General features: G+C 51.8%; 1 protein-coding gene across 3 annotated transcripts in view; it reads left to right on the top strand.

Moving 5' to 3' along the window:
• Sipa1l3 (signal induced proliferation associated 1 like 3) overlaps window positions 1-18,688 on the top strand; it is a 206,208-nt gene that overhangs the window by 110,297 nt on the left and 77,223 nt on the right. For all 3 annotated transcript variants that reach the window (XM_041653354.1, XM_041653355.1, XM_041653357.1), the window contains exons 3-4: window positions 8,434-10,259; window positions 12,219-12,349. In XM_041653354.1, the coding sequence (XP_041509288.1) occupies window positions 8,741-10,259; window positions 12,219-12,349 (1,650 nt within the window). In that variant the 5' untranslated portion in view covers window positions 8,434-8,740. The remainder of the gene's footprint in view (window positions 1-8,433; window positions 10,260-12,218; window positions 12,350-18,688) is intronic.

Here is an 18,688-nt window from a genome sequence, read left to right as displayed (position 1 = left end):
TTGCTGCTTTGAGCCCCAGAGTTCTACTCTGTAAAGTGGGGGAGATAATAAGTCCCCCACAGAAGTGCCATGTAGGATCGGCAGAGGATAAAGACAACTCATTGATGAGAAGCAAAGTAGGAAAAGGGGGAGATTGGTGGGGCTTGGGGGTCAGGACACCCCTGCTGTGGGATGGCTTCTGGACTGGATGGAGCAGGCTGCAGCTGGACCTCAACTCCACAGATGTGGAGGGCAGGGCTTCTCCCACTGGTGACGTCTGGTGCTACCTAGTGGTGCTGCACCACCGAGGGGTCACAGGACCGACCTGGAGTCAGCCAGACCCGGGTGTGAGTCCGCGCTCTTCCTCTCCCATCCTGTGTCCATCTCGCCTATTTTCCCTAGTTTGCGTGCATTTGCCTCAGTGCTCCCTTGATGGTAAATAGAGGCTGGAGCCCCAGGGGTTGCTGTCCTGTGCTCTGACAAGGATGTGGCAGTCAGGGATCAGGGGCCACTTAGGATAAACCACTGTGGCAGGGGGCTACCTAAGAGTCAAGGCTCAGTTTAGGGTATGTCCAGCACCCCCTTCTCTCTCTTTTCTCCCCACAGAAGCCTTTCTGATCACTCTCCTGGGGTCTCCACTCACACCCCCAATATCCTCCCAGCATACAGCCATCCTCAGGTGAAGACTCCCCAGCCCAGCCCTCCCCCGCCCCCCAGGAACAGGATGGGGCTTGAACAGCTGTTTTTTTTACAAGGATTCCCTAGCTGTGTTTAATCAAGATTGTCAAATATTGATTTAATCTCCAGGCCCAACAGATGTGATCTTAGCAGGTTTCAGTGGCAATTAGCTAGAATTAGCTTGCAAGTCAGGCTCCATGCTGACGGGTCGCCATCTTCTGCCTAAGAGTCTAGCCTGGCCACAGGGGCAAGCCTCAAAGGGGGAACCCCTCAGTGTTTTATCTGTGGGAACCACCCACCCACTATTGTGCCTTATGAGGGCAATGGAGATACTGGGCAGCAGTGAGAAGCAGCAGCCATGGACTCCTGTGCTGTAGTTTGCCTGTGAGCTTGCTAGTGAGACACCCACAGGCAGCCTGGAGCAGAGGCTCTGTCTCCTGACATGTAGTTACCCCAACAGGCTCTTCCTCCTGCCTTTGAGGCCTGTCTCTGTCATACCTCCCCCTTTCTAGGACATAGCTGTTGCTCCTGGGTGGGCTGCTCCTGACCGTGGCCAGGAAGCATCTCTTTCCAATTGTGCATCTCCGAGTCACATTTGCAGAGAGTGGGACTGTGTCCAGATTGGAACAAGATGTTCAAGCCACATGTGCTCTGGGGGAGGTGTGACACCTTCACTCACCCATCCGGTCCCACAGGTGCTCCAGGGTCTACCTCCCCACCCCAGGCTCTGGGCTCCTGGGAAAAGGGGCTTGCTATTCCTGTAATTCAAAAGGAGCCGTTACAAGGCTGCATTTGTTTTGCTTGATGTATGGGTGCGTCACCATGCAGTGAGTGTGCTGAGCCTTGACATAAGCAGATGTAGGGCTGTGCTCAGACTGAAGCCGTATCCTCTTCTCCATCTTAAAGATAGGAGATGGGAACAGAGAAAGGCTCCTCTTTGTCTGTGTTCCGAGATCTAGCTAGTTTGGTGGCAGTCAGAGTGGAACTTGGGTGGTCTTCGCTTCAGTCCGTGATGCTCCAGCTGCTGTGCAAGGGAGACCTCCAAGAGCTAGCAGCATAAACTCTCAAGGTGTTGACTCTTTAGCTGTGTGTGTTTCTCTCTCCTTATGGCCTCTAACTTATATGAACTCAATTGCACAAGAGAACAAAATAAAACAGAGATGTGGCAGTGTAAGCCTTTGAGTGAGCTCAGCCTCTGTGTGGCGGGGTCATCACCAGGCCTTAGGACTCACTGTGGTTTGGGTACCATGGCCCGAGAGCAAGGCTCATACAGGGACTGCCCAAGTGTGAACTAGTGAGTCTCCAGAGTTTGTTCCATTTTATACACTCTCAGTCAGCCCAGCGGGTGCTGAGATAAGGCGTGCACCACCACACGGGGCACATCAGCTTTAAAACAAGGGTGGCATTAGCCCCTTCCTCCCAGCCTTGATCTGTGGATTAAATAGGCCCATACATAAAGCCCTTGACTTAGCATGCTACAAGCATGCATTCGGGCTGTCAGCACGCAGTCAGTGCGCGCTCTCATTCCCAGTTTCGGGCTCATGGACATCTCGCGTTTCTCCTCCACTGCTCTGCCTCACTTTTGCTACAAGTGCTTCATCCTTCCTGGACTGAGTCATCCAGGTTCACTCAGCCTATTCTCTACTCACACATATTAGGCCGTTGAGGCTCTTCTGTTAGCAGCCCTGTGAACGCCCATGCACCTGCCTTGACATGCCGTGGTATAAAAATAAGAGAATGCACACCAAGAATTTCAGTGTGTGATTTTTATTCACGATTCCTCTTCCCCAAGGGAAAAGAGTCATGCCTATTAAACACCCTGAAAAGCAGGGCAGGTGACTAGAGCCGGGTGGAGTGGACTGGCTGTAGATACACACTGCCCTTTTCAGTTTAAACACACGAGTCCTCTGAGTTCTTTGGCACTGAATACAGAGCAGGTTTGCATGGTCAAGGCCTGGATCGCTGTTGTGGGGCTAATGACTGTCTTTGCATCGATTCCTCCTAATGAGATTGGGGTACTTAACATGGACCCTGGTATTGCTCAAACCTCCACTGAATCGGGCAACCAGGAAGAAACCCGTCGCTCCACCTGGAACCACTAGGCTGTTGCTTCCTCTCCATGTAGCCTCACAGCACACTTGACTTTCATTAGAGCAGAGTGGTCAAGGATGGGAGCCAAACTTCCATGGTTTGAGTCCTAACTGTGCTACCTGCCAAACGGGGTGACTTGGTCATGTTACTGTCCTTGCCCCATTTTTGAAATGGGTACAGTGGATGTCCCTACTGTGTGGATTGTACAGCAGGAAAGGATAGGACACACCTAACCAGGACTAGAACCACCATCCCTGGCCCCCTAGTTAGGAAATAATTAGGTCTTCATTGCTCCCTTTAAATGTGATCTGGTCACTTGCGGCCCAGTAGGTCCTGCTGGCTGCCTTTTGCGTCACCCTTTGCTGACACTGGGCCTACCCTGCCTTTCTCCCACTCACTCTTTCTCAGCCACCTTCTTGGCATGTGATCCCAGGAGCCAAACTTGGTAATCTCTTCAGACACAATGTCGTGAGGAACATACAGAACCATGGGGAGGTCAGAGGAGCAAGAGTGAGTAAGGACCAGGAAAAGCTAAGCCAGTGTCCCAGAGTGACACTCTGTAGGCCCAGGTGTACTGTGAGCCTCCCATGGTTTCAAGATGCACCCCCTTCCTCCCCCAAGTTCTGCCCCCCTGCCCTGTTTCTGTACTGGGGGGGGGGAGCTCCCTCCAAAGCTTTCTGGAAGAATGGGAGTGCAAGTGGAGTCCAGAGTGCTTGGGACCAGAAAGCAGCAGTGGAATTTTCCATTTGTAGCATCATGTTGGCACATGGACCTTTAAAAATTAATAAATAAATAAGGGGGGGCGGTCTCATGTCCCAGAATGGCCTTCAAGCCACGGATGTCCTTGCACTTCAGATGCTCTCTGTCTCTACTTCTAGGGCTAGGATCAAAGATGTGCATCCCTGTGCCCACTTGGCACTTACAGTGTTTCAGGTTTGGGGTGTTCAGCCTGGGAGGGCAGTGGTGATGGAGAAGCAGGAATGAGGTTGTGTCACTGCCAGCACTGGTCCATGGCACACCACTGTTGGAGCCTAGCCATTTGTTTTTTGGGCACATACCATGCTTCTCTCATAATTGGTTGCCCTATTGGGAAGACCTCAGTGTGTTTTAACATGGGACAACTCACCAAGCCCCAGAGGCTGTGGGCACCACTCAGCACAGCATAGAGATCCAGCTCCGTGCAGAGCCCCCAGCTTGTAGAAATCTGTGTGTTGACAGCAAGGTGTGATCTACAGTGTCCACAGAACTGGAAGCCAGATTCCATCAGGAGAACTCATCTGTTAGGAGTGCATGCCACAGCAAGTCAGGTTTCCAGCTAAGCCACCAGTTGTCCCACCCAGCCCCAGTGTGACCTCAGAGGGAAAAAAGTCTCCATCTGTGCAGTAGCTGGGCCACATAACCCTCCATGAGCACAGCTCTGCACAGGCCATCCTGGGAAGCATCCCTGTGTTCCGGAGCTAAAGCTTTAATGGTAGACTCAGTCCATAAATGAATATGAACAGGAACATTTCCACCTTGTGACACCCGCCAGTCACCAGAGGCTGCAACCCAGCCTCTCTCCCCACGTTCAGCCTGCCCCTTGCTTTGTGGACAGTCATTGTAGTTTCTCAGTAATGCTCCTGTCTTAGTTAGGGTTTCTATTGCTGTGATGAAACCCCATGATCAAAGCAACTTGGGGAGGAAATGGTTTATTTCTCTCACTGCAGTTCATTATCAAAAGCAGTGAGGGCAGGGACTCAAGCAGGGAAAGAGCCTGGAGGCAGGAGCTGGTGCAGAGGCCATGGAGGGAGCTGCTTACTGGTTTGCTCCTCATAGCTTGCTCAGCCGGCTTTTTTGTAGAATCAAAAACCCCCTAGCCCATGGATGGCACCACCTGCATTGAGCTGGGACCTCCCCCATTAATCACTAATTAAGAAAATGCCCTACAACCGATCTTATGGAGGCACTTTCTCAGTTGAGGCTCCCTCCTCTCTAAATACTCTAGCTTCTGTCGAGTTGTCATAAAACTAGCAGGCATGGTGGCGCACCTCTATAATCCCAGTATTCCAGAGGACACTGAGGCAGGAGCACCACAAGTTCAAGGTTAGCCTGAGATACTTAGTGAAAGCCTGTCTAAAACAGGAGATGGAGGATGAAAGTTCAGGCCTGGGATGTGGCGCATCAGTGGAGTGCCTGCAAGGCTCAGAAGAAGCAAAGGGTTCACTAATAGACCGGAAACACAAGCACACGGCAGTGGTTCACCATGAAAAGCGAAGCCTGCCGTCTCTTCTTGTGGTACTAGGGTACACCGTCTCCCTTTCACAGATCGGAAGCCACTGAGGGAAATATGAAGCAGGGAGAAGCAGGGAGATGGGGGAACTCAGACACATGGGTTTCCTGAAATTCCTCCCAGAACTCTGCAGTGCACACTGGGTTTGTTGCTGTCACCCCTGCCGCTTTCGCGTTTTAGATGGGGAAAAATTGCATGAAATTCTAGATTTCTGATTGCTTTGGAAAGCTGGGGTGACCCAGTAGTCTCTGCTCTCAGATTGGAGTGTCTGAGGACCATGCCCCTGGTGTGTAGTTCGCAGTGAGCACCCCCACCCTCGCCCATTTTGTCTTTCCTGTTTTCTCCCTGGGTCTGGCCTTTCCCCCTGTGGCATCTCTCAAGTTTCTCATGGAATGTTCCTGTACCCCTGACTCGTGGGCACCCACAGAAAACAGGCCATCTTGATCCCTCCCCTCCCTTTCCTACTTCTCCCCATCTCAGAGGCTGGTGTCTCTTCTGTTTGGGTCCATGAACATGTTCCACAGGCCCCTCTTTGTTTTTCCCTGACGTTCACACTGTACCTCTAAACATATGTTAGAAAACACCTACTACATGATTCATGAGCACACGGGGGCATCACTTTCTCACTAGACAAGCACTCTCGGGGTCTCTACCAGAGTAGCTATGCCCAGCCTCAGAGACTGTGGTGGGTTGAATAGAAATGGTCACATAGGCTTATATATTTTAATGCTTGGTCATCAGGGAGTGATACTACTTGAGAGGGATTTAAGAGGTATGTATGGCCTTGTTGGAGTAGATGTGGCTTTGTTGGGGTGAACTTTGAACTTTTAAAAGCCCAAGCTAGTCCCAGTGCCTCTCATCCTGCTGCTTTAGATCTGGATGTGGAACTCCCAGCCACCACGTCTTGGCTACCATGTCTTCCTGCAGGCCGTCGTGCTCCTGCCTTGATGACAATGGACTAACCCTCCGAAACTAAACCAGCCCAAATTAAATGCTTTCTTTTTATAAGAATTGCCGTGCTCATGGTGTCTCTCCTCAGCACTAGAACACTGTCTAAGACAGGATAAGAGACAGAAAAGTCACAGGTCACTCCAGCCCAGGTGCTCAACCCCCACACCTCCTATATCCCCCCCCCCACACACACACACACACACACTGTGCTGTCTTGAATAAAGTCAGTCCTGCTAGCGGGAATAAGAGGCAGCTTCTTCTCCAGATAGTGAACTCTTTCTTTCCCTTCTTATCCAGCAGGGGGTTTTCATTCAAGGGAGAAACAAAGAGAGAAGTGGTTCTGGGGAGAGTTAGAAATGGGAACTCCTTCCCTGTGGCCTGTGGACCAGAGTGTGTCACAATGACGCCATTTCCAAACAGTGCCAGGTTATCCCCCACAGGAGTGTGGGTAAGGGACACAGTTGTGAGCCATGCAAGTGACCTTACCACTCTAGAGCTGACAGCCCGGAGGTGGAGGCGGTTGGCAAACAGATACTGTACAAAAGAGATTCGGTTGGTGGCAACTGCTAGAACAACAGGAAGAGAGCAGACTGGGTGACAGGCCTGGCAAGTAACGTAGGTTGGAAACACCCTGGAAAGGTGAGGAAGGCGCCACAGGTGTTTTCAGTAGTTAGGGGCCAGATCTATTGGCTTGTGGCCAGGAGAAGGAGTTTAGGTTTCTTTCAGAAGCAATATGGAGTCCTGGGAGGAAGGGGGCTCCGCAAGGAGGCTCTAAGATTGGACGTGAGTGTCTTAACCACCCCAGTCACTGGGAACATTCACTTTGGCAGCTTCTCTCCAGGAGTTCTTTGGGGCTCTGGTTTTGTCTGTGTCATTTTCCCTCCCCTCCTGGCATGAAGGCCCGATCAAGTAGGCTGTAGAGCAGGCAGGCAGTAAGTCTGCCCTCTGTGCACACACAGTTCCATCAGCCTACAGGAAATACAGGGAAAGGGAGCATGCTAAACGGAACCGCAGGGATCCTGAGGGTGGCCATCACACTGGACAGGACTCTGGTCCTTGCTCAAGCGGTACAGTGGAACAAAGGAAGATGTCTGTGGTGGAGTGGGTGAGACAGGAAGAGCATCCGCCAGGCAGAGTGGGGCTCTTGTTTGGCTCCTCTTGAGCAGACCAACTCAACAAAGACCCTTTGAGATAGCAGAGACCAGGACCTGAGGCAGACAGTATCACTGGCTGATAAAGAATCCTGTGGGCTTTGGTGGATATGAAATGAGATGGTGGTGGTTCTTTCTTTCTTCCTTCCTTCCTTCCTTCCTTCCTTCCTTCCTTTCTCCTTTCTTTTCCTTTCCTTTCCTTTCCTTTCCTCTGCTAGAGGTGTGAAGTGAAAAGTGTTTATGGATGGAATGATCTGGTGGCTGGTGGTATACCCCAGTGGTAGAACACTTGCCTGACACATGGAGATTGATGCCATCCCCAGGAGTACAGAAAGTAAAGATGAAATCGTTTTAAAAATGAAGAGGGGCCAGCAAAATGGCTCAGTGAGTAAAGGCACCTGCTGGCAAGTCTGATGGCCTGAGTTCAATTCCTGGGACCTACATATTGGAAAGAGAGAACTAACTCCCTCACCGTAGGTTCAATCCCTAGGATCCAAGTGGTAGAAGGAGAACTGATTCCATACTCCCACAGACCATCTGTAACCCCTACACATGCTCTCTGGCATTCAAGAGCAGACACAATAAATGAATGTTTTTAATACAGTAATGAAGGGGGAAAAAAGAGATCTAAGAATGTAGTTCAGTGGTAGAGCATACACCTAGGATGCATAGGTCTTAGTTTCTATTTATTTATTCATTTATTTATTTATTTATTATGTATACAATATTCTATCTGTATGTATGTCCGCAGGCCAGAAGAGGGCACCAGACCCCATTAAAGATGGTTGTGAGCCACCATATGGTTGCCGGGAATTGAACTCGGGACCTTTGGAAGAGCAGGCAATGCTCTTGACCACTGAGCCATCTCTCCAGCCCTAGGTCTTAGTTTCAATCCCCAGGACCAATAATAATGATGATGATGATGATGATGGCTGGATGAATGGATGAAGCAAACAGGAAGGAACTAATGGAGCTGGAGCTAGTGATGGACGGGGCGGCCATCCCAGTCCCTTCTCTGCTTTGTATGTGATCAAAACTCTTGCCAGACACAGCGGTGCCCTCCTATAATCCCAGCGCTCAGGAGGAAGAGGCAGAAGAATTTCTACAAGTTCAAAACTACATAGCAGAACCATGTCTGAAGGAGGGAGGGGGGAGGAAGGGAGGGAGGGAGGGGAGGGCAGGCAGGCTCACTCCATTAATCATCTTTTCAAATGAGTAAAGCTGGATCCTCCACCAAAAAAAAACCACATTTCCTGCCTTTGGGGGATAGAGTGTACTGTTCACGCCTCACTTTTCCCTTCTCTTCTCTTGCAGCATGGCTGGGAAGATGCCCACCCCATCCACAGGCCATGGCCTGCAGCTACCACTCTTTCTGCCCTTCTGAGCCCCTGCATCTGGAGCCCCCTGGATGACACCTGCCTCCTGACATTGCACTTGCACTGCTGTCCACAGCGATGGTGAAGAACTGGACTCTACAGGCTCACAACCTTCAAGTGCACTTTCGGGGGCCAGCACCCTTTGTTCCAGGACTGGCAGGCCTAAACAATGGCTGAGGGCCAGTGGACCCCATAGCGTTGTACCACGACTTCCAGGGGCAGCAGCACTCTAGTGCCCAAGGACTATGACCACCTATCGACCTCTTCCTAATGATGGTGTGGACCTGGCAGCCAGCTGTGGGGCCAGGGGCACCGATATCCTCCCTGGGCCCCACCCTGGGGACTACATTCCCATGGGATTCTGGACCCAGAATGGCAGTATGTCCCAGCCTCTTGGTGAGAGCCCAGCCATTGCCACCACCCGCCCTAGCCCCACCACCCCTGCGATGCCCAAGATGGGTGTGCGTGCCAGAGTGGCTGATTGGCCACCCAAGCGAGAAGCCTTGAGAGAGCAGAGCAATCCCAGCCCCTCACAGGACACAGATAGTGTAAAGTCCACCAAAGTGGCCCATTCCATGAGAAACGTACAGAATGGACAGCTCCCCTCCAGCACTCCAGCTTCCTCAGGGTCCAGAGCTTTCCATCGACTCTCTAGGAGAAGGTCTAAAGATGTAGAATTCCAGGATGGGTGGCCCCGGTCCCCTGGCCGGGCCTTCCTTCCTCTGCGACATCGAAGCAGCAGCGAGATCACCCTCAGTGAGTGTGACGTGGAGGAACCTGGAGAGCCACGGGGGAGCCGGCACCCAGGGGTGCTGCCACTCTTCCGAGAGTATGGCAGCACATCCTCCATCGACGTGCAGGGTGTGCCAGAGCAGAGTTTCTTTGACATCCTCAATGAGTTCCGCAGCGAGCAGCCAGAGGCTCGTGGCTCCCAGAGCCTCAATGAGCTCCTGCGGGTGGATCCCGGCACCCTTCTCTCAGCGGGCAGCTGTGGAGCCAAGGGAGACACCCGTAATGGCCAGCCTGCCAAAGATAGTCTCCAGACTCTGCAGCCCCTCAAGGAGAAGGAGAAGGCCCGGAAGAAACCTGCGTGGGGTCTGGGCAGTGGGGACACTGTAGATTCGTCCATCTTCAGGAAACTGAGGAGCAGTAAGCCTGAAGGGGAAATGGGGCGGCCTCTGGGAGAGACTGAGGAAGGCCGAAGCCCCCCTGAAGCCAGTAGACCTTGGGTCTGCCAGAAGAGCTTCGCCCATTTTGATGTGCAGAGCCTGCTGTTTGACCTCAATGAGGCAGCTGCCAACAGGGTGTCAGTGGCCCAGAGGCGCAACACCACCACAGGGGCCTCAGCGGCCTCAGCCGCCTCAGCCATGGTGACGCTCCCAGCATCCCGGGCCCACAGCCTGGGGACTCTGGACCCAGCCTTCACCAGCACGGAGGATCTGAACTGCAAAGAGAACCTGGAGCAGGACCTGGGGGATGACAATAGCAATGACCTTCTTCTCAGCTGCCCACACTTCCGCAACGAGATCGGTGGGGAGCAAGAGCGCAACATCAGCTTCTCCCGGGCCTCCATGGGCTCCCCAGGGGGCAACAGCGAGACCCACTTAACGGAGCCCACCCTGAGCATCCACCGCACAAACGCCAGCATCTCGGTGCTGGAGGTGCCCAAGGAGCAGCAGAGGACACAGAGCCGGCCCAGGCAGTACAGCATCGAACATGTGGACCTGGGTGCTCGTTACTACCAGGACTACTTTGTGGGCAAAGGTGATGCGAGCGAGTGGCTGGGGCCCCAGCTTGTCTTTGAAGCACACCCACTCCTTAGTCATCTGACCCCGTCTCATTACTAAGGAAAACAGAGGCACACTCGGCGCCTTGGAGGACATAGTCTAGTACTCAGCCCTAGTCTCAGGCCCCAGTGCCACCAAAAATAAATAAATGATTCTTGTCAGATGTAACAGTCAGCTAGGTTCTTCACGGGACTCAGGGTCTCCGGAGCTAATCTCAGAGTTAGACTGTGGGTTGGAGTGTCCTATCAGTCCTAACAAACTGATAGCTTGTTGACTGTGTGACACGGTTCACTCTGCAGATTGGCCTCATGGGAGAAAAGGGGTTGATTGTAGTGGATCCCATACTCCAACCAAAATGGCACTAAGACAAACAGTGAAGGGATAATGGAAGTTCCAGGTCCTGATGAGGACCATGAGGGTCCCTTTCAGTAGCACAGGATTCCAAGATGAAAAGGGCCATTCCTTGTTGGTTTTTAAAACTCACCTAGAAGCAGGGTATGATAGTGCACATCTGTAATTCCAGCACTCGGGAGGCTGAGGCAGCTGGATCTTCAGTTTGAGGGAAGCCTGGGCTACATGGTGAAACCCTGCCTCAAAAGGGAAAGAAAGTAAAGGTGGGGCATGGTGATGCAGAGGTATATCCCAGCACTGAGGCTGAGACAGGAGGATTCCCAGTGTGAGGTCTACATACACACATAATAATATAGCAAGACCTGTCTACTTCCCACATTTTTTTCAAGTAGCCTTTCTAAAATTACTTCTTTGTAGCCATGGAGGCCTGTGATGAATGTTTATTGAGCACTGACCATGTACTGGGATTTCTGAGATGCTAGGCATTATGCGTAGGTGAAAAAAACCAACAACAAATTCGGTAGCCTCTTCAGGAGTAAACTCCCACCTTAGAGTGCAGTGTGCCATTCTGATTAATTCCCACCCATTATTTTGGGTTAGCCTTGGTGCACCTTCACCCAGGTGCATCTGAAAACAGGGACTGTCGGTTAAATATACAGAATGCCAGGGTGAGGACAAGAAGCAGTTATCTGCTGTGTTCTTGAATTTTTGCTGATAACATCATAGAAGTTTGGAACAGGAGTCACACAGGATGCTGTGCGTTCCACCACCACCACCACCACCCCCAAAAAAACCTACTAGAGTTGGATATCAGAAAGAATTGTTTCCTGGTAGGATTCTCAGTGGCTTGTCCAGGAAAAAGTGGGGAGCAGAGACCTGGCTCCTTGACTCATTTATGGCTGTCACCCTCAGTATTTCCATTACTCAGGTCTGTAGCAGCATGGTCAGCTGCGGGCATGACTTAGGGATCTGTGTCAGGGCCCCGAACAAATGGGAGGCCCTGGGTTGCTAATGGCCAGCGTTTAAGCTGTGTGCTAACTGTGTGCCAGCCTGGTGCTGTGCTAACTCAATTAATCCTCACATTGCTGAGTTAAGCCCATTTGACTGCTAAGAATCCCATCATGTGACCTGACTGGAGCCTTATATCTAATCTCAACCCCGAATTTGTGCTGGCAGGAGACTCCCTAGGCTCGGGGCTTAACTACTTCACAACAACTAATGGGAGCTAAACCAGGCAAGCCGTTAACAGAGCCAGGATTAATCTCAGTGGCCCTGGCTTGGTGACCCACTGTGTACTGTATAAAGCCTTTCACGCTGTCTCACTCCCACACACCAGCTCCAAACCATGAGCCTCTGGGTTCCTGTTTGTCAGATGAGCGTGCTGACACTCAGAAAAGGCTGTGGCTTTTCTGGCACCGAAAGCCAGGCTATGATCAAACTCTTAGGGTTTCTCCATCGGCCTTGGATTCTTGGGCTTTGTGTGAGACTGCACCCAGCCCCTTATCCTCCCACTGCACCAGACTGCCGTGGCCTGTGCCCTCTCCTTCCGGACATCTGACCATCCTTCTCTGGTCTCCCTTTGCAGAGCATGCCAATTACTTCGGTGTGGATGAAAAGCTGGGGCCCGTGGCGGTGAGCATCAAGCGGGAGAAGCTGGAGGATCACAAGGACCATGGACCTCAGTACCAGTACAGGATCATCTTCCGGACTCGAGAGGTAGGGCCCAGCACAGTGTGCCTGCTGGATAAATAAGAACCGCAATCCCCTCCCATTTCCATGTTCCAGACCAAGGACATCCTTGCTATGTCTCCTAAGAGGCCCAGTAATGTGATCTTGTGAGTCTGTCCATTTTACAGAGGAGAAACTAAGACTCAGAAATCACACAGGTTGCAGCACTAAGAAGCCAGGCCAAGAGCTGAATCTGGCAGGTGACATCGAAGTTCAGGATCACAAAATCTTTTCCCAAGAGATTGACTCCAATGAACATAAGGAAAAAAGGTGTGGTTGAGGGGTCAAACCTCAGTCTAGTAGGGCCTGGGGCATCGCAACAAGCTCTGCCATCTTGCTAAGCAGCTTTCACCACTACCAACCAACCTCCATTCTGAGCAGAGAATCCCACTGTCCTACCCAGCCACCCCTGTATTACAGGCCAGCTCCAGCAACAGGGGAAGGCACAGTGATGTACCCCACACCAATACAGAAATGTATTTCTGGCTGGCTTCAAGTCACAGAGATTTCACTGATCTCTAACTGTATAGGTCAGGGATAGAACCTGCTATAGGCAGACTGACCTGCTCTTCTGCAAAACTGCAGAACTTTTTTTATTTTAATTTATGTGCATTGTGTGAGCCACCATGTAGGAGTTAAGAATTGAATATGGGTTGATCGGGGGAGGGGGAGGGAAATGGGAAGCGGTTGTGGGGACGAGGCAGAAATCCTTAATAAATAAATAAATTTAAAAAAAAATAAAAAATAAATAAATAAATTCACTATGTAACTGAAAAAAAAAAAGAATTGAATATGGGTCCTCTGGAAGAATAGCCACTTTTCTTAACCGCTGAGCTATCTCTCCAGCCCCAAGACTGCAGAACTTGACGCCTCTTCTGCTCAGCTCAGCTGACTTGGCCTCCATTTTGTAATGAATGCCATTCTCTTGTCCAGCAAGCTGTCTTCAGTCCTGGGCAAAGGCACTACTGTCTTCTAGGTAGTACTAGCTTTCCATACAGAAGGATGATTCATGCCTGCAGGATCCCTGATTGGCTCTGTGTGGATCCCACACCTACACCTTGGGCCAGGCACTGACGGGTCAGAGAGGGTGAGAGAGATAGGCAGCCAGATCTGGGACACACTCCACCTTAGGGCTAGAGCCACCGCCCTGGTGCTGAGATTGACAGTTGCATGGGAGCCGCCCAAAAGGAAGAGGAGAAGGAGGAGGTCCTCAGTGGGAATGGTGGGGTGGTTTTCTTTTATTTTGAGCCTAAGCTGGCCTCCAGCTGACCATGTGTCTCAAACTGGCCTTGAGCAGCTCCTGCCTCCACTCTCTGAATACTGACGTAGCGGGCATGCACTGCCACATCCGACAGAAAGGTGGTTTTAGCTTGTCTTGCTCCTTGCCTCTGAGTTTAGTCCCCTACAGGACAAAACAGGTTAGCAGCAGCGATGCAGTGATGGCACCTTCTGGAAGAACCATGGAAAGGCAGCATTTCCAGAGAGGCCGCCGCCAGCTGACACAGCCCACAAGCTGGGGATCCCTGGCATAAAAACTCAGCAGGCTACCACTGCCAGGGACTATACTCTGAGTTTGGGGCCAGCCGAGTGTTTGAGCTCATCCTGGCAGGCAGATGAGGCGCTGAGGACGAGTGCCCCACCCGCAGAGGCTTTCAACTGGATGACACATGGCTTCTGGCAGCTGAGGAGAGTGGGCCCCAAAATCACATGCCATGCTGCAGGCAGTCCTTGACCTATGTATGTCCTTGGCAGCCTTTCCTTCTGCTCACCTTTCTGGCCAGTTGAGTGCCAAGGCAGCTTGTGAGGGGACAGCTTCTCCAGCTTCAGAGTTCTTTAGGACACGTGGGCAATTGCTGGTGCAATGACAAGCCGTGTGTACTCAGCAAGATGCATATTCTGTGACAGGCCGTATGTGTACTCAGTGAGATGCATATTCTGTGACAGGCCATGTGTACTCAGTGAGATGCATATTCTTATATTCTTGCAGTGGCAATGGCGGCAAACAGACTTAGCGCTGCAGTGCCAGGCCCGGGCTCTGCCTAGGCTGGAGAGCTCACACCAGTCTCTAGTCTTGCCAGCTGTCTGATGGCAGCATTCTTGTCCTCGTTTGTGGCAAAGCGGATACAGAGCAGTTAGGACCCTCTAGTGAGAGACAGGGCCTGTCTCTCGGTCCATCATCCTCAGGCCACCCCACTCAGCTGCCTCAGGGAGTCACCTGACTCAGTTTAGACCCCCCTCCCCCACACTGGACCTGTTCATGGTGTCAGAATTCAGCTGACTTACACGTGCCTGCGGTGCCCATGGAGGTCAGAGAAGACGTTGAAGCCCCAGACACCACCATGCCTGGCACACACAGTGAGGGCTCTTAACCACTAAGCCTTTCTCTCCAGCCCTGGGATGATATGACATACATCCCCCGAACTCAGGGTCAGGGCACTCCAGTGCTTTTTCAGCAGGTCGGGGTATGGCTTTTCTGCTTTGGTCCTGTTTGGTAATTGGAAACTGCTCCGTGCCACCCTGGCCTCATGGGCCTCAGATCTGTGATGCACTCATCACACCAAGACTTACCACACGTCATCACTGCACAGCCCCATGCTGGGCTTTGGGGGTATAGTAGTGAGCTTGAAGACTGCTCCCGTGGGGATGGCAGTGCTACACAAGACAGCTTCATGTCCCTTACCCATGCCAGGGTACATAGTGATAAGGTGGAAGACATAGCAGGAAAACGGGTGACTGGGGAGGAGATAGATCTTCAGACAGGATGGCCAATGGAGGTGTGTCTAAAATACCCGAGACCTCAGGGAGCCGGAGCTGGGGTGGTCCTTACAGCTTGGAAGACTGAAACAGATAACATCAGTTCAAGTCCAGCCTGGGCTTCAGCATGAGCTGTCTGCCCTCCATCCCCACTCCCCCCCCTCACACACACACTGCATAAACCGTTGTCTGCCCCAACCTACAGACCACGTGCAGAACTAGCCCTGGGCTTGGGTCTTTGCAGAACTGTCCTGTGAGGCCCTCAGGCCTAGCCTCCCATCGTCTGGAGTTGGAGGAGGAGCAAGGCTTACCTCACCATCATGGAGGCAGGGCAGAGAGACACACAACCCAAATTCCCTGCCAGCAACCCTGAAACCTGCAGTAAAGCTGCAACATACATTGTTGCCTGGCATTCACCTTAATGTTTGCTGTGCATTGTCCCAGCGGGTTCTCCTTTTCACCTCCTTCCACAAATGGAGCCAGACAATTGCTTTTCCAAGGTCACCCACTGGCTGACCCAGCACACCCTGCCTCTGTCTGCCCTCACTCCCAGGACCTTCTCTATGGATCTGAGCTCATTGGACTATCTGTCCACTCACGTTCTTTACTGGCCCCATGACTTAGACAGGTGACCGTTCTTCTGTCTTGGTTTCTTCCTCGCTAAAACAGGCTTAGAGCTGTGGCCTGCCCCCTAGAGAGGTGTGAGTGGACTCCCCGAGACCCGGAAGTGGCTGCTTAGACTCAGGGCAGGAGGAGCTCTTAATATCAGATCCTGCCATGACTATAACTCTTCCAGGAGGGCGGAGGCAGTGCTGGGGAATGGATAGAGGTGGGCTCCATCCCTGTCCACACACTTGCCTCTGGCCTCTGCACGGAGCATGGAGCCCAGGCTGCTTTCCAAGCCTGCAGAGCGGCCTATCCCAGATGGCCACTCCTAGCCGCCAAGCAGACAGGCTCCAGTGGGCCCACGTCTCTCAGCAGATGGCATGTGAGCTTTGGCAGAGCCAGCTTCCCACCGAGGAAGGAGCAAACTCAGGATTGGGCTTAGGCACCACACACCTGACCACTGGCTGCCCCATGCCAGTGGCTTCTCAGATGACACACAGGGTTCCCCAGCCAGCCTCGGACCATCTGGCCCAATGCTTCTTCAGCCTGGCGAAAGGAAATTTCTGACAGACCTTTGAAGTTTGTTTTGTGTTCACGTCAGGCCCTAAATCTGTCAGTGCTGGCTTGGAACTCACAACCACTGCCTTAGCCTCCTGGGTGCTAGGACTGCAGGCATATGCCCCTGTGCCCAGGTAGGCTGTGATTTTGCTAGGCTTAGGAGTTTGGGATTTTACTTTTTGTCTCAGAAGATCTATATGCATATCCCAGTGCTTCTCCCAAACCCGGGAGATAGATGGATACATCTCTTAATGCTGGTTGTTGGTACTTTCAATTATACTAAGTGTGCAAAGTAGAAAGAGGAAGATCTTACAAAGTGTAATTCTGTTGGGGGAGGATATCTGCATTCAGTTGGCGCATCTGGTCTGTGCATGCACCTCCCCATATCTCTGATGCATCCTATTGAGGAGTGGGAAGGGACTGAAGCCTCCTTAGAGCATTTTAAGTTTTTAACTTATCTGTGGCTTTGTACATTTGACCTTTATCTGCCTGTAGCAGTGAGTGGCATATACCCAACTCTCACTGTATTCTGGATACAGTGGCAAGCTCTGTGTACGAATTTCCTTCCTGGAATCTTCATCCACACCAGGTTGGCCTAAACTCTTAATCCTATTCAGTTTCCAGAATTTGAATTGCAGGTGTATACAACCATACCTACTCAAAGTAGACATTCTCATCACCATTTTGTCAATGAGGAAATAATGAAAGTTCAAGGCCAGCCAAGACCAAATAGCAAACCCCTATATCAGTGAAAATCTGCATTAGTAAAATGTAGTGAGAAACACTCGTAATCCTAGTGCTTGTGAGGCCAGTGAGTTCAAGGCCAGCCTCAGCTATATAGCCAGACTAGCCTGGGCTTCGTGAAAGGGTCTCAAAACTAAAAAGGAAGCGGGGGATGGGATGAGGAATTTAGTGATTGTTCGGGGATGCAGAGCTTGGGAGAAAGTGAAGCCAAGAGTCAAACACAGGCTGGCAGCCTCAGGGGCCCTGTCCCTAAAGGGTCCCCACACCCAGCACAAAGAGCAGCCAACGTGCATATGGGTTGGTCATGGGCCTGACTCTGACAGATAGATCCCTCTTTGCTTATGTGGCACCATGTCCTTTTTACAGCTCACTTGGTCTGTCACCCTCAGTAAAGGGATAGCAGATGTCAGAGGGCTCACAGCAGGTCTGACTCTGGCTGCTGTGGGGAGAGGGGGCTGGCAATGGGACAGGGGCAGGGAGGCTTGGGGAGGAGCTGCTGTGCCAGCAGGAGGTGACAAAGGATCAAAGCAGGGAGGAGAGAACCTGACAGCGCCCTGCAGCTTCTCCTCCCCTAGCCTGAAGGAAAACCCAAGAGATTTTCAAGCGCACAGTAGTGGGCAGTGATGGGGCCAAGCACAGCCATAAGCCACCTGTCTCCAGTGCAGGTTTTTGGCCCTCACTGGCCTTTGACTCCAGAAGAGAGTGCTGCAGAGCAGTCAGCAAGTACAAAGATGCTGATCCTGTAGGTGCATTAAGGAAGCCCACAGCCCCAGAGCCCCCCAGGCTGGAGAGCAAAGCCCCTGACGTCACCGCTGTTGCCCTTGTTTCCCCGCTTGCTTTGCTCATGATAAGAGATGTGTTTGTTTGTTAATGCCCAGCCAGAACTGGGAACTCCCAGCCATGAGATCACTGCATTCCTTCCACACACCTCTTGCCTGGGTCCTGTTTGGCAAGGGTGGGCTGCGTGCCTGGCAGCAAGCTTTTGCTGCTCCGTGTGTCTGTTGACTCCGTGTGTTTTGCTGACTCCGTGTGTGTGTGTTTGTGGTTAACACTGGTCCACTCTCGTGTTTAAGCTGCAGCTTGAAACAGTATGCTTGGGCCACTTGGGACAGGCCCTGGGAGAGGGGCGATTGTTTGTCCTGTGGTTTTTCAGGTACCTTTCTGTACATTCTTCCTGTGGCTTCCACATACTCAGCCTGGCCTAACCTGGTGGCTAGCATCAAGCTAGTGTCAAAAGGATACGGCTACAGGGGCTCTCAGGACTAGCGGGGCATAAATTGGAACAATCACTTGGAAAACCACTTGGCACTTTTAGTAAAACTGAAGATTAGCATGTCTGGGTGATTTAGCAATTTGTCTCCTAGGTATAAACCAAAAGGAAATGTGTTCCTAGGTACCAGGAGGTGATTCTGCGGATGCTCCCAGCAGTGCTGCTCGGCTGTCAAGTGCTCGAAGCAGCTGCACTCAGCCACACTAGGAAAGATTAAATCCATGGCAGTGCAGGCTTTATCCTCTCAGTGCAACATGGTGGATTCCCAGATGCACAGTCCTCAGAGAAAGAAACCAAGCTGGGCACAGTGACACACTTGTCACTTGCGAGACCGACACAAGGATCTCAAGTTCAAGGGCAGCTAGACTATAGAGTGAGATCTTCTCAAAAGAGAG

This window comes from Microtus oregoni, unplaced genomic scaffold, assembly GCF_018167655.1.
Source record: "Microtus oregoni isolate MIOR12 unplaced genomic scaffold, Mior012 000006F_ref0000085, whole genome shotgun sequence".
Lineage (NCBI taxonomy): Eukaryota > Metazoa > Chordata > Mammalia > Rodentia > Cricetidae > Microtus > Microtus oregoni.
The sequence above is the reverse complement of the archived record's forward strand: the minus strand, read 5'-3'. Positions and strand labels throughout refer to the sequence as shown.